The 13244-nt window shown below is 55.9% G+C and overlaps 1 protein-coding gene across 8 annotated transcripts in view; it reads right to left on the bottom strand.

The window, feature by feature from the left end:
* LOC143820909 (SCO-spondin-like) overlaps window positions 1-13244 on the bottom strand; it is a 109108-nt gene that overhangs the window by 79819 nt on the left and 16045 nt on the right. For all 8 annotated transcript variants that reach the window (XR_013225597.1, XR_013225596.1, XR_013225598.1 and 5 more), the window contains exons 17-27: window positions 11763-11984; window positions 10094-10259; window positions 9199-9451; window positions 6932-7112; window positions 6545-6639; window positions 5338-5594; window positions 5115-5249; window positions 2723-2925; window positions 1457-1584; window positions 756-865; window positions 189-338 (exon numbers count right to left, since the gene is read on the bottom strand). Coding sequence is in view for 4 of the 8 variants with exons in the window: in XM_077304264.1 (XP_077160379.1) it covers window positions 189-338; window positions 756-865; window positions 1457-1584; window positions 2723-2925; window positions 5115-5249; window positions 5338-5594; window positions 6545-6639; window positions 6932-7112; window positions 9199-9451; window positions 10094-10259; window positions 11763-11984 (1900 nt within the window). In the remaining 4 variants the exon portion in view is untranslated. The remainder of the gene's footprint in view (window positions 1-188; window positions 339-755; window positions 866-1456; window positions 1585-2722; window positions 2926-5114; window positions 5250-5337; window positions 5595-6544; window positions 6640-6931; window positions 7113-9198; window positions 9452-10093; window positions 10260-11762; window positions 11985-13244) is intronic.

Raw genomic sequence — 13244 nt, 5'->3', positions numbered from 1 at the left:
AAACAGCCAAGGATCACAAAGCTTTGGATTCAGGGAAGGCCCCACTAGAATTCTCTTGACCCACTCCCAGAGGGGAGATTCCAGAGCCTTTAATTGTGCTGAGGTCCCTGCCTCAAATCTCCAGGTGTTTCCCAAGCCCGTCTCCTGCCTCCCTGCCTCAGCTGGCCCTTTACGGCCGATGGTCTTACCATGCAGCATCTTCCCTTCCGGGCAGAAGCACCCCTCCATACAGGCCATGGTCTGGCAGTGCTCTGGGGGTTCCAGGCCAAAGTTCTTGCAGGACTGGGGGCAGGCGGGGCCACAAGAATCATACTCCAGCCCATGGTCACACTGCAGGGCTGCATGGAGAGAGAGAGAGAGGCACAGAGCTGGGCGGAAACAAGGCCCAGCAAACAGCCTCCCTGTAATGAGGACTGCCGGGCAGGAGCTCTTGGGGTCTCAGCGGAGGAAGCGAGGGCTGCAGGCCCCAGCTCAGTCACCCTCCCCAAGTTCTCTTTGAGCTCCAGTCCCTAGGCCAGTTCAGAGCTTCTGGGAAAGGAGTACCCCCAATCTGCCATCAGAGTACCAGGCTTACAGTGTATGCTGCCAGCCTCCAAGCCTGCCCAGAATTACACCCCCCCTCCAGAGGACAGAGTTCAGTTCCCGTGGAGAAAACGGCTACTTCACAGGCCCTGCTGAGCAGCCTGCACACATACCCCGGCTCTGTGACTGCATCTCCAGGGATCCCCCAGGGCAGAACTGGCAACCCCACTTACGACACAGCTCCTGACTCCTCCAGCGCACCGACACACCGCGCTGGCTGCACTCCTCGGCGTAAGTGGCAATAGCTGTGCAAAGGCACTCACAGTCCCCCCCTGAATCACACCTGAAGCGGGGGAGAGATGGCATCAGAGGGGAGGCAGCCAGGGACACCCTATGCCTCCGGAAGGGAGGGGGCTGCTTGGAGGAGGTGGGAGAACCCGACCAGGCGCATGGCTATCAGGGGGTTCCTCCAGGGCCAAGCCTTCCCGTGACACACATCGCTGTTTCTCACACACCAGCTGGGAAAGGATGTGGTGTGCAAAGAGAAGAGCCAGGGGTGTCTGGACCTTTAGCAGTGGGCAGAGGAAGAAGCCCTTGCCTCTGCAGTCAGCTGGCATGTGGACATGGAGAGTGTCCCCTGGATCTGGAGAGGCCTGGGTTCAGATTCACCATGAGTGGCACCTGGGGCCAGTCTTGCTCCCTCCCTCTGCAATGGGCCTTTTCATCTTCCACATGTTTGACAGTCAGCTTCTTTCCTAAGGATCGTTTTATCCGCAACTTCTTAGGCTGCTCGCTGACTGGCTCTTTAGTGTTTTGGTGATTCCCCTTTACTATCTGTAAGCCACCTCCAGCAGGTCTCCAAAGAGAGGGGGGGGGGGGTATTACATTTTCTTAAAAAAGAAACAAACGGCCTGCCCAGTTCTCAGTCACCTACCCACAGGCGTCAAAGACACACCACTCGTAGAACTGCTGGCAGGGGAGTTCCTCTCGACAGGGAGCAAAGAGGTCCTGCAGCAGAATTCCGCAGCGCTTCCGAGCCCAAGTCACCCGGTGGGAGTTCACCTGGCCAAGGCGAGTGGAGAGACAGAGGTGAGAGGTGCCTGGCTGGGCTCCATCAATCTCTCCCCCCTCCCTATCTGGGTGGCTCAGAAGGCAGATCTGGAAGACTCCTCCTCCGCCTGCTGAGAGGCTTTCAGGCTGTGGGGCGAGTCTTGTTTAGTCCTGATTGCCTGGATTTGGCTGTAAGGAGCATGGCTCTCCCAAACTGCATCCGCCACTGTCAAGGGACAGATTATGAGAAGCACCCAGCAAAGCTTGCCTGAACTTCCCCCAGCCTAAAATGCAGGCACAACAAATACCTTCCTGCTCCCTCTCTTAAGGGCCCTGTTCAGCGACTACCCCACACTTCAAAGGCCTGTGGTGTCTGAAGCAGAGTGGTCAGTCCTGAAGGTGCTCCGGGACTCTGGCTCTTTTCTTCTGCTACAAACATAGCAACGTGGCTGCTCACCTTCATTTACCCTTCACAGGTGCATTTAAATGCCACAGAGTCACTTCCAGCTTATGGCATTCCCATGAATTCATGTCCTCAAAAACAACCCCTCATTAACCGCCTTGCAAACGGAGGGCCGTGACTTCCTCTGTGGAGTCTCTTCATCTCATGCTAAGCAGTGACATCCACCCCTTCTCAGGGAAGGGCCTCTTGGCCAGGAGAGGTTTTCACACATGCTGAGCAATGCAAATTCAGGGCCCCTTTACTGTGTGCAGCATTAAAATCTACTTGCAAATGACCATTAGGGTAATCAGTATGGTTCCTGGCCTCCAGGCAACAGATCTCTAGACAACAGTGACCAATCAAGAGGGAAAGGTGGCTGATCTGGTGTCTGCCCTCCACAGCACTATGCCCCACTGAGGCCTCTCCCCTCCCTCCCCAGCCTCTGCCCTCTCCAGGCTCCACCGCCAAAATCTCCAGGAACCTCCCAACCTGCAGCCAGCAACGCTTCAGAGCATGTCCTGGGAAATGGCCACCTGCTCCTCCCAGACCACTCCTCTGAGTTGGGGAAGGTGTTTCCCCAGGCTGGAGGCAAAAGGATCCACCAGGCTGCCTGGGATACCCGGAGCGGCTTCTCCTCCCCTCCCCAGCTGCAGGGGTGGTGGCCTCTGCGCTAGAAGCCCAGGCCGTGGGGTGCTGGGGTGGGCGTACCGTGCACGGGTGCTCAAAGTCCTCGCTGTTGACTTCCGGGCACAGCAGGCTGACCCGCCAGGAGTTGCCAAAGAGGCCGGCAGTGGGCTCTACGATGCCCTGCCTGCTGGTGAAGTCATTCTCAGTGTCCCCATCGAAGTTCCCACAAAGGCCTTCCACGCGGCCCTGGTACTTGGGGTCCAGCTTGACATAGACCCGCGTGCCTGGAGGAGGCAAGGAGAAAATGCAGGTTTGCATAGCCTGAGATTAGGAAAGAGCATAGAAGAGAGGTCTCTCAAAAGGCCAGGACCGCTCAACAGGATCTTCGCATTCAAGTCTGGCAGGTCAAGTCTGAAAGGCACTGCTGGGGGGAAGTGGAGGAGGGGCCTATGGCCTGAGCCTTCCGGGCATTTGGTGGCTGTGGTGAGCTACAGGATGCTGGACTGAACCTATAGGGCCACCCATAGGCCTGCCAACTGGAACAGGCTTCCTCGGGAAGTGGTGGGTTCTCCACCTTTGGAAAATTTTAAACAGAGGCTGGATAGCCATCTGACGGAGAGGCTGATTCTGTGAAGGCAAAGGGGTGGTAGGTGACAGTGGATGAGCGATTGGGATGTGAGTGTCCTGCATGGTGCAGGGGGTTGGACTAGATGACCTATGAGGTACGTTCCAACTCTATGATTCTATGAGAAAAACCTGAGAGTGCAGGGGTGCTGTTCCAGAGAGCTAAGAAGGAAACTGGAGGACTGTGGAGCAGCACGTTAGGTCCCTGCCAGCTGCAACCTCATCAGATTCTAAGCAAGAAGCCATGTGGAGAGTTCTGCCAGGATCAGCAAAGCCACAGGAACCACCAGCAGACTCAGAACAACCCAGCTTACACCTGAGCCAGGTACAAGCACTCAGTCTCTAGGCACCTGCTGGTGACAGAAGTACCAGCTGATTCTCCACCTCACCACCCAAGCCCAGAGAACAAGGGCATGGCAAGCAATGCAAAACTGGGGTGGAGGCAACCGCTCACCGTGCGGGCCTTTAGCCCTGAGCCTGCACTTCCTGTTCCTGCTTCCTTGCTCTGATTGGATTCTCTGTGCTCTACTGACCTTTGCCTAGTGACCAGGACTAAGGATCCCCATCTGCCCTTGTCTATTTTGGCCGTTTGTGTGTGTGATTGTTTCAGCTCTGACTTTTGGCTAGTGTTTGGCTATGTGTTTGGCTATGACTTTGCGCATTCTGCTCCCTTGAAACTATCTGCCTGACAGCACGCCACTCCAAGCCTGTGTCTGGAAACTTGACACAGCATCACATAAAGTTGTGGGTCAAGAACAGACCACTGTAGAATTCTGGCAACAGCCCTGGGGCAACTGTGTGATGATGGTGGGGCAATGAAGCACACCCCCAGCACGCACAGCACCTCAGTTGGCGGCACCTTCCCCATTTCTGTCTCAGGCTAGGGGCTTTCCTGACCTGTGTTTCTTCCCTGTCCCTGTCTGACGAAGGGTGCTTGCACTCGAAAGCTCACGCCTTGAATAAATCTTTTTTGGCCTTAATGGTGCTCCTATTGTTCCCTGTCCCTTGTGCATGTTGCTCCTCCTAGTGGCCGATGTTCAGTATCACTCATGAGAGGTAGACTGAGGGTTTAATGAAAATGCAGAGAAGCCCCAGGTGGTCCCGCTGGGCAGTGCCTTCTGGTCTCGGATGAGCCGCCAACTATTGGCGTTATTTACTCAAAACATTCTTACGCTGCCTTTCCACCTGATCAGAATCCCCAAAGGAGCAAACGCAGAAACATTAAAATACCTGAACAATAAAACAACGTTAAAGATTACAGAATGATTCAATAAAAACCCATGAGCACACAAAACCTAGAATCAAGGAGGGGGAATGGCCATCCCTGGGATCATGCCAAGTGAAACAAAAAATGTCTGGCGGGAGAAACCAACACAGAGCAATCACCCTCGGCTGGGAGTTGGGGGCCACAGCTGAGGAGGCCCTCTCTCAGTCCGTCCCCATCTAGCCACAGGCAGTGGGTCACCTGAAGGTGGCAGAAGAAGAAGAAGAGTTGGTTCTTATATGCCGCTTTTCCCTACCCGAAGGAGGCTCAAAGCGGCTTACAGTCGCCTTCCCTTTCCTCTCCCCACAACAGACACCCTGTGGGGTGGGTGAGGCTGAGAGAGCCCTGATATCACTGCCCGGTCAGAACAGTTTTATCAGTGCCGTAGCGAGCCCAAGGTCACCCAGCTGGTTGCATGTGGGGGAGCGCAGAATCGAACCCGGCATGCCAGATTAGAAGTCCGAAGAAGGGTACAGGAAAGTTCCTCTGGGAGGAGGCAGCACTTGTCTCAAGGAGGCACCTATTACTTCCTGTGCCAGCGGGGTCACGTGGGAGAGCAGCATAAGCCATCCAGGTAGGACTCACCTCCGTCCCAGAGCACTGTCAGCCCCACACGGGAGATGAGAGCAACGAAGAGCCCGGCCCGCTCCAAGGTCAAGCCATTCCCTGTGTAAGTCTTGGGGGGCCGCACTGAGACTCCGTTCACTGTTATATCTTTTCCTATGATGGGCAGAAAGGGGGTGTCAGAAGAGCACAAGACAGGTGGGAGGAGAGGGCCCCTTTTCACCTCTGGACGGGCCTGCCTCACCTCGGAGTAGGTGGATCACAGTGTTGCCAAGGAGCACCATGACAGATTTGGTGCAGGTGGTGCCACTGGTGCCGCATGGCACGTTCTCGGCAGTGATGCTGAAGGCCCCACTGCTCTCCCGTGCCAGGATGTATTCGCAGTCCCCAAGGAAGCTGTAGGCCCGTCCGTCAAAGGTGATGTAATGGGGATCCCCCGTGGCAACACACATCCCACTGCAGTGGTGGTGGCTGCACTCCCAGCGCTGACTGCGGCACGTGCTGCAAGAGAAGAAGAGAGAAGCCACTGGCCACATCGCGGCCTCTTCTCCTCTGCATCCCCCAGAGGGTGCAGACTTGCAGCAGAAGAGGAAGACCGGGGGGCAGGAAAGAGGCATGCGGAATCACACGGCTGAGGAGACTGACCATGGCCCTTGCAGTGAACAAGGGCATGCATGCCTCAATCCCACGTATGGGTGTGACAGCTGGACAATAAAGAAAGCTAACAAGAGGAGAATTGACTCCCTTCAAATGTGGTGCTGGAGGAGAGTTTTACGGATATCATGGACCACCAAAAAAGACAAATCAGTGCGTTCCAGATCAAATCAGGCCTGAATTCTCTCTAGAAGTGAAAATGACCAAACTGAGGCTTTGGTCACATTACGAGAAGACAAGACTCAATGGAAAGGGCTGATTCTGCCTAGAGCAGGCATTGAAGTAGACGGCCTGTAGGGCCCCTTCCAGTTCTAGGATCCTAGAAGACATGGGAGGGAGAGCTGGAGGCAGCAGGGGAAAAAATGGACCAGCTCTGTCAAGGAAGCCACGAGGGGCCTCGCTTGGCAGGAGCAGAGCAGGGCTGCGAATGACAGGATGCTGGAGGTCACCCACTCATAGGGTCGCCAAAGGCTGGAAGGGACTCAAGTGAAGATGCTGGCTGAACAGGGTCTTAAGAGAGGGCAAGAAGGTATTTGTTGCACCTGCATTTTATGCGGGGGGGGGGGGCTTGCTGCACCCAGCTGGGTTCAGGCTGAGCTTGTCTTCAACCCAGCCAGTGATAGCACAGTCCCCAAAGAGCTATCAGCCACCCTGCGCCATGTCAGGCTCCTCCTCTGGCAGTTGCTTGAGCGGCTTGGCTTCAGGGCCAGGCCTGGTGGAGTTCCAGCCGAGGAAGCGGGCAGGAGATTCAGCCGGGCCTCCTGCCCGCGGCAGCAGCCCCAGCATCATGCCCTTACCAGGTATTGCAGTCCTTGGCGATGGTGGCATTGGGCTGGTACAGCCGGCCGTTGTGGTGGCAGGGGCATTCCTCTGGGGAGACGCAGTGCTGGTCCTGCCAGAAGGGAAGAAGCCACGGGACACCAGTAAGCAAGGTCCACAAGGAAACAGGCCAGGAAGGGGGCTGTGGCCAGCAGTCACTTCCCAGCAGAGAGCAAGCGCCGGGAGCCTCAGGGGTCTCTGCCGGCTGCTCCTTAGGAAAGGGGGTTATGCGAGGGCAAAGCGGAACTGCCCCGGGGCCAGGCTTCGACAGATAGGCCATTTGCAGCTTAGCCTCCAGCACCTCTTTGGCCTGTTGGCTGCTCCAGAAACAAAGACCACGATGCCAGGGAAAGGGAGTCGCTCACCAAGAAGACGGTGCCGGGGGGGCAGACGCAGCCGTCAGAGAGGCCAGGGCAGCTGAGGTTGCCCTCAGGGCTCTTGCAGGTGCGCAAGCAGGAGCTGTAGGCAAAGACCAGCTCACCAGGGCAGACCACAGCCTGGGGGCAGCTCCTGTTGGTGCAGTTCCAGGCCCCATTCACACAGGTGCTGAAACACAGGTCAAGCGGACAGACGTGAGTGAGGAGGGTAGGCGGATACAGCTTCTCCAAAAACCTACCTCTTCTCTCCTAAACTCGAGTCTGGGAGCAGACCAGCAACCAACAAGAGTCTCAAGGTCTGGGCTAGATGGCCTATGGGGCCCCTTCCAACTCTATGGCTCTACGATTCTAACTCTCAAAACCTTTGCTGGCCTCTAAGGTACTCATGCTCACATCCAGCTGTTCTACAGTAGACCAACACAACTGCCCCTTGAACCTTCTTGGCACCAAGCCCCCACCACGGCTTGCCCCAGGTGTGTGCCTGGATCCAGGACTAGATGGCCAGTAGGATCTGATCCAATAGGATTCTTCTGATGTTCCCATCATCCCTATGCCCCGCTGCTGGCCCTCCAGAGGAAGTGGTTGGCCCCCATGTGAGACCGGATGGTGGACTAGATGGACTCCCACTGGTCTGACCCCGCAGGACTCTTCTAGTGTTACTTCCCTGCACCCTGGCTGCCCTCGGAGCCCAGGTACTCAGGGGCTTTCTGCGACTCTGCCTTAGACGGTGTCTGGCCACTAGCTTTTCTAGCTCGGTCTGGTCACCTCTGTTGGGCTGCAGCTCTTTAGTGTCCCCAGCCACCCAAGATTCTTCCCCAGGTCTGAGACTGGGGCTTTTGGCAGGCAACAGAGGCTCTCTGCCTCCGAGCCACAGCCCCCTGCCAGCCCATTTCTTCTGCGGGCCATTTCCAAGCACACGAGGAATTCACGTGAGGCAGCCGGAATCATGTGGCAGAGACATTCAATGAAATCAACCTATCCTGTAGGGCAGCCACAGACAGGTCACAGGGTGATTTCATCAGACATCTCCTGCCACTCCTCCGTTCAGACGCGGCCGCAGGCGCTCTCCCATCCGCTTCCCTGGCACAGGGTTCCTCCCTCCCTCCAGTCACACCAGGACTCAGGGGCAGATAATGAAGTCCATGAGCCACAGTTCAGGGCCAATCAAAAGGAAGGACCTTTTTGCACAGTGCATGGTTCACGAGGCTTTCACCGCCATGACCTAAGATGGTTTTAGCCAGAGACCACAGAAAGCCTGGACAGGGTGTGTGTGTGGGTGTGTGTGTGTGGGGGGGGGTGTCCATCAGCCGCTCTATGATAGCTAAATGGAGCCTCCATGTCCAGAGGCTGCGTGCTGTTGAATGCCAGTGGCCGGGGACCAACAGTGGGGCGGGGGAGGCCCTTTGTTCCCGTGCTCTGCTTGCGACATGCAGCCGGCCACTCTGTTCGAAACAGAATTCTGGGCTGGATCTGCTCCAGCAAGGGAAATCCCGTGACAACGATGGAATCCCTGGAATGCTGAGCAGCTGCCCACCTGGGCCCTGCTAACAGGCAGCCTACCGCCTGTTGGCCAGCCTGAGAATGAGGGGCCCAGGAAATCTAATGTTGCTGTCAGTCTTTCTGCCTCAAGGGGAACACAGTTCTGTAATTAGGTATGTATTATGCAACAAATATGCAAATTGAGGCTATCTGCATAGATTTGCTCCTTTGGAATGCTCAGTCTTGTCTGATGGTGCTCTGTGGTGAACAGAAGCCTCAGAGCTCAACCTCTGACTGGCTCCTGAATTTCACTCTTCTGGCACTCCAAAGACAAGACATTTTTCTTTAACAAAGGCTGCTCTTTCCATCCAGTCATGAAAAGTAGTTGGCATATAATTTGATATAGATTTATCTATTTAAAACCTTTTTATATCCAAAGCAACTAACAATCAAAAATAGTCAAAGCAAGCTTTTTAAAATACACAGTATCGAAAAATAATTTTAAAACACATACACAGGAAGGAGGGTCAGAGAGGGAATACCAGACGGAAGAGGTAAGGCTTCGCTAACTGGCTCAAGGCAATGAGAGGGAGGTCTTAGGAAAGGTGTCCCAAAATTTTGGTGCCAGGACCAAAAAGGCACATCCACTCACCCACCCACCCTTCAATGGAGGGAGCACCCAAAGGAGGGCTCCTGGAGATGACCACAGTAGCCGGATAGGTTCAAAGGGGGTAGGTGACCCTGGGTGCCTTTCAGACAGGAAGAGAACATGTTACCAGGTGTTGCAGCTTTTCTGGATCTTGCTACCAGGTGGAAGAGACTCCTCCCCATCCACGCAGAGGCACATCTCTGGCTGCACGCACTGACCGTCATCGTCCAGTACCAGACCTGCTGGGCAGTTGCATCCAGCCACACAGAGCGTGTCCAGATCCTGGCAAGTGCCAAGTGCTTCCATGCGCAGGTCTGCACACGTCAGTCCGCAGGGGGCAGCGCATTCTTGGTAGACCTGGCCCCCTGAGCATTGCACCGCTGGGGGGAGAGACGACGGGAGCAAGCTTCAGCTGTGTGGAGGAGACCTGCCTGACCCAGTGGGGCTTTCCCTCAGCCGTTTCAATGGGGAGCTGAGCAGTGAGCAGTTGTTAGGGCCAGCGTCCCCAACATGGTGCCTGCAGACACCCAGCTCCCGGAAAGCGGCTGTGGGCAGAGCTTTGGCCCAGCAGGGCTTCTGGGTGGTCAAACGCTGCTTTGGCACCAGCTGCCCCCACAGCACAAGGACCTCCATCGAATACCTGAAGGGAAGCTGTGGCAGCCGGGGTAGGGTTGGCCCCATTCAGGGTTGCAGCCACCATCCTGCGTTGGAGTTCCAAAGGTGCCCACTGGCTCAAAAAGGTTGGGGAACCCCGGGGTGAGAATGCTGGACCAGGACTGCAGGCAGCAGGCTTCACGTTTAACTCTGACCTAAGGCACCTGGGCCTCTGTGGGTCGGCGGCTGTGATCCAGGGCTGCGGTGAGCATTCCACGTGGAACGGAACTCCTCCACACGAGGGTGCAGAGATGGGGGGTCCCTCACACTCCCTGCCCCTTCGTGGTCCTGTGTGAGGATGGCTCCACCAACACGCCTGCCCTGCGGGCTGCCAGCTCCCCTGCCCCTCCCCGCACTCAAAGACTCACGGCAGAAGCTCTGATTCCTCCAGGAAACAGGGACTCCCTCCTGGGCACACGCTCTGGCATAGGCAGCCACCACATGGCAGAGGCAGTCCTTCTCGGCCAAGCAGTCGCACATGTCGTAGAGGCAGAGCTGGAAGAAGGGCTCTCTCTCCACCAGGTCGTGGCAACGCTGTGGGGGCAGAAGAGAGCTTTGCTCACAGGTCAGGTCATCAGGTCCAAGCAACCACTTGGTGGCCAGGAGAATGGCTCCATATTCTGCCTTCCCTGATAAGTCAGAGTCACTCCTTTGAGACCAACAAAGTTTTAGCAGTATAAACTTTCAAGAGCCAATGTTCCCTTCATCAGACAGATACCTCCCCTCCAGCCTGCCTCTAAGCAAGGGAGCTTTTAGGCTCAGAAGCTCATCCCCTCAACATTTTGTTGGTCTCAAAGGTGCTCCTGGACTCGGTTCTGACTGCTGATTAACATGGTCACTCCCCAGCAAGCCTTTTTGAAAACCGAACTGGGTTGCAGCATTTCAAAGGGAACAGAACATGCCTTTGTGGAATGCTTCTCCCTAGAGACTGGCTTAAACATTCAGAAGAAGACTTACGGCCTCCTCAAGAGAGCTCACAAATGGATTTATCAGAAAATCAGTATGGTTATTTCCTGGGATCGGGCTCTGCTTACAAAGGCCATGGCTCTGCAGAAAAGCAACCACTTAGCATGCAGGAGAAGACATAGAGGTTTTTATACCCTGCTTTTCTCTCCCCTGAGGAGTCTCAAAGCAGCTTACAATCACCTTCTCTTCCTCTCTCCACAACAGACACCCTGTGAGACAGATGGGGTTGAGAGAGCTTTGAGAGAGCTGGGACAAGCCCAAGGTCATCCCGCTGGCTGCATGTGGAGGAGGAGGAATGGGATATCAAACCCAGTTCTCCAGATCAGAGTCTGCCACTCTTAATCACAACAACATGCTGCAGAAGGTCTCACTTCAGCGCAATCGAAAGACAATTCACTGCCGTAGTGAAGCATTAAAAAGTATGACCACCCCCCCCCCAAATGAAGGGGAAAGTTCCCCTGCAACACTTCCAAGAGGAGCAGAGAGAAACTCATCCTTTAAACAAAAATCCAGCCACAAAATACTCGCTCCTAAACAGCCTCTGGAAGCTGCTGGGGATCCCTCATTTGAGGAGCAGTCCCAAGACTGTCTTCTCCTCTAACCGTAGGACTGGAACACGGGGCCAGGTGGGTAGGTGCTAAGGAAAAAGGGGGGCTGAATAGGGTGGCCATGGTGGGATGTCAGGCGAGAGAGACACAGGGCCCAAGGACACAGCGAACGGCCTGCCCCTGCCCCCAGCGATGAGCTTTTCTGCAGCCTCATTTCCCTGTCTCGGACGTTCCTGTTTCTGCAGGGTTTTTTCCTGCTCTGCATGTGTTTTGCTCTTTCTGGAGGTTGATTCAGTATTGCATCAGGTTGTGTCTGGTGCAAAAACCTTCAGTTTATCTCTGCAGGGATATATGCTGGACACAAACCTCTGTAGTATCAAACCCAGCACTAGAGAGAGCAAAACATATGCGGGACAGACACTCCCGTCTCCCAAACCCAGGAACTAACAAGCAAGGAAACGAAGAATGCAGACAAGCCGAATGCTTCCCAGCCCTCACTAGATTCTTGGGGCTCCTCTCCTACCTGGAAAGAGGGACTGTGGAGGATTTTGCAGGCTGCCTCTGCAAACTGCCTGCGCTGCATGTAAGTACTGCAGGGGTCGAAGGTGAAAGTGTGCAAGGAGGGGCAGTCATAGGAGACACGGAACTTGTTGGCAAAGGCCACCACGCTGGACTCCACATCCCCCTCGGGCGTGCTGAATTCGTCCTGCTGGTTCCAGCTGTAGGTGCCACAGAGCCCTCGGACCTGGAGAGGGAAAGGCAGAGAAGTGGGAGTGCAGAATGCAGGCAGGGGCCAGGCTCTTCCCAGAGGGTGGTAGCGCTTCTAGGGCTGAAAAAACCCACAGGTCCTGGATTGTCCACAGGGATGCCAGCCTCCAAGTGGGATCTGGGGAGTCCCTGGAATTCCACTGAGGAAAATGCTGGGTGTGGAGGCACCCTTGCTTATTTGACCTGCCCGCGCTGCCCCGCAGACCACAAGCTTTCATTCTGCTGCTTCCCACCATTTGATCTTTGCCCTGACCCACAGGGGCCCAAGGGGCAGCCTGCAACACAGCTCCGGATTGCCAGCCTACAGGGGGGGCTGCATAACTCCCAGGATCCAAACTGACCTCCAGGCAACAGATTCCCCTGGAGAACATGGCTGCTGTGGAGGCTGGACTCCATGGCACTCCCTTCTCTCCCCAGCCCCACCCTCCCCAGGCTCCACCCTCTTCTCCAGGAGGTGCTCAGTCCAGAGTTTCCAACCCCCCACATTACAATATGGCCAGAGGCATGGAGGTGGCAAATCTGGAGGCTCCAGGGGCCCCGTGTCATGGCCCAGACAGGCAGAGCTGCGGACTGTTCAGATACTGAGGCAGAGGGGGAGTACATGCAGGGCCCACCCTGGAACAGGAGGCTGCACCTGCGGGATCAGGCCCCGAGCCGCTCAGGGGCTGCAGGACCAGGCTCAGAGGCTCAGGATGGGCAGGACTCAGAGCCACAACTGCCGCGGTCCCCCAGCCCCTGGTGCCAATCCAGTCTCAGGAGTCCCGGGACCAGATGACTCACCCCTGTGAGCAGCAAAGGAGAAGGCTGCATGCTGGCTTGCAGGAGTGGAGTGGGGTCGAGGCAGCAGGCGGGCAGCTCAGGGTCGAGTGAGACCGAGACAAAACCCAGCCGCGTGGCATCAGCACCGGCAGGAGGGGCCTCTGGTCAGAGCTGCAGTTGGGCAGCAATGTCATGGCTATCCTCCTGTGCCACGGATCATGCTCCTGCGTTGGGTCTTGACCTTGGCTCGTAATTCTGGATTTGTCTGCTGCCTCGCCCTTCGGATTTGGGGGCTGGTGGTCTTTTGAGACTTTTGGCTTTGACCTGGACTGTGCTTGGACTTCAGCTTGTGTGCGTGGGCGTGTCTACAGCAGGGTCTTTCAGATGCAGCCCTGCTTCCCACACAGATCATTGCTGCCTGGCCCCATGTACTCCCCCCCCCCAAAAAAGAGGCAAATTCTGCTTGTCCCACAGGCTC

Source organism: Paroedura picta, chromosome 11, assembly GCF_049243985.1.
Source record: "Paroedura picta isolate Pp20150507F chromosome 11, Ppicta_v3.0, whole genome shotgun sequence".
NCBI lineage: Eukaryota > Metazoa > Chordata > Lepidosauria > Squamata > Gekkonidae > Paroedura > Paroedura picta.
The sequence above is the reverse complement of the archived record's forward strand: the minus strand, read 5'-3'. Positions and strand labels throughout refer to the sequence as shown.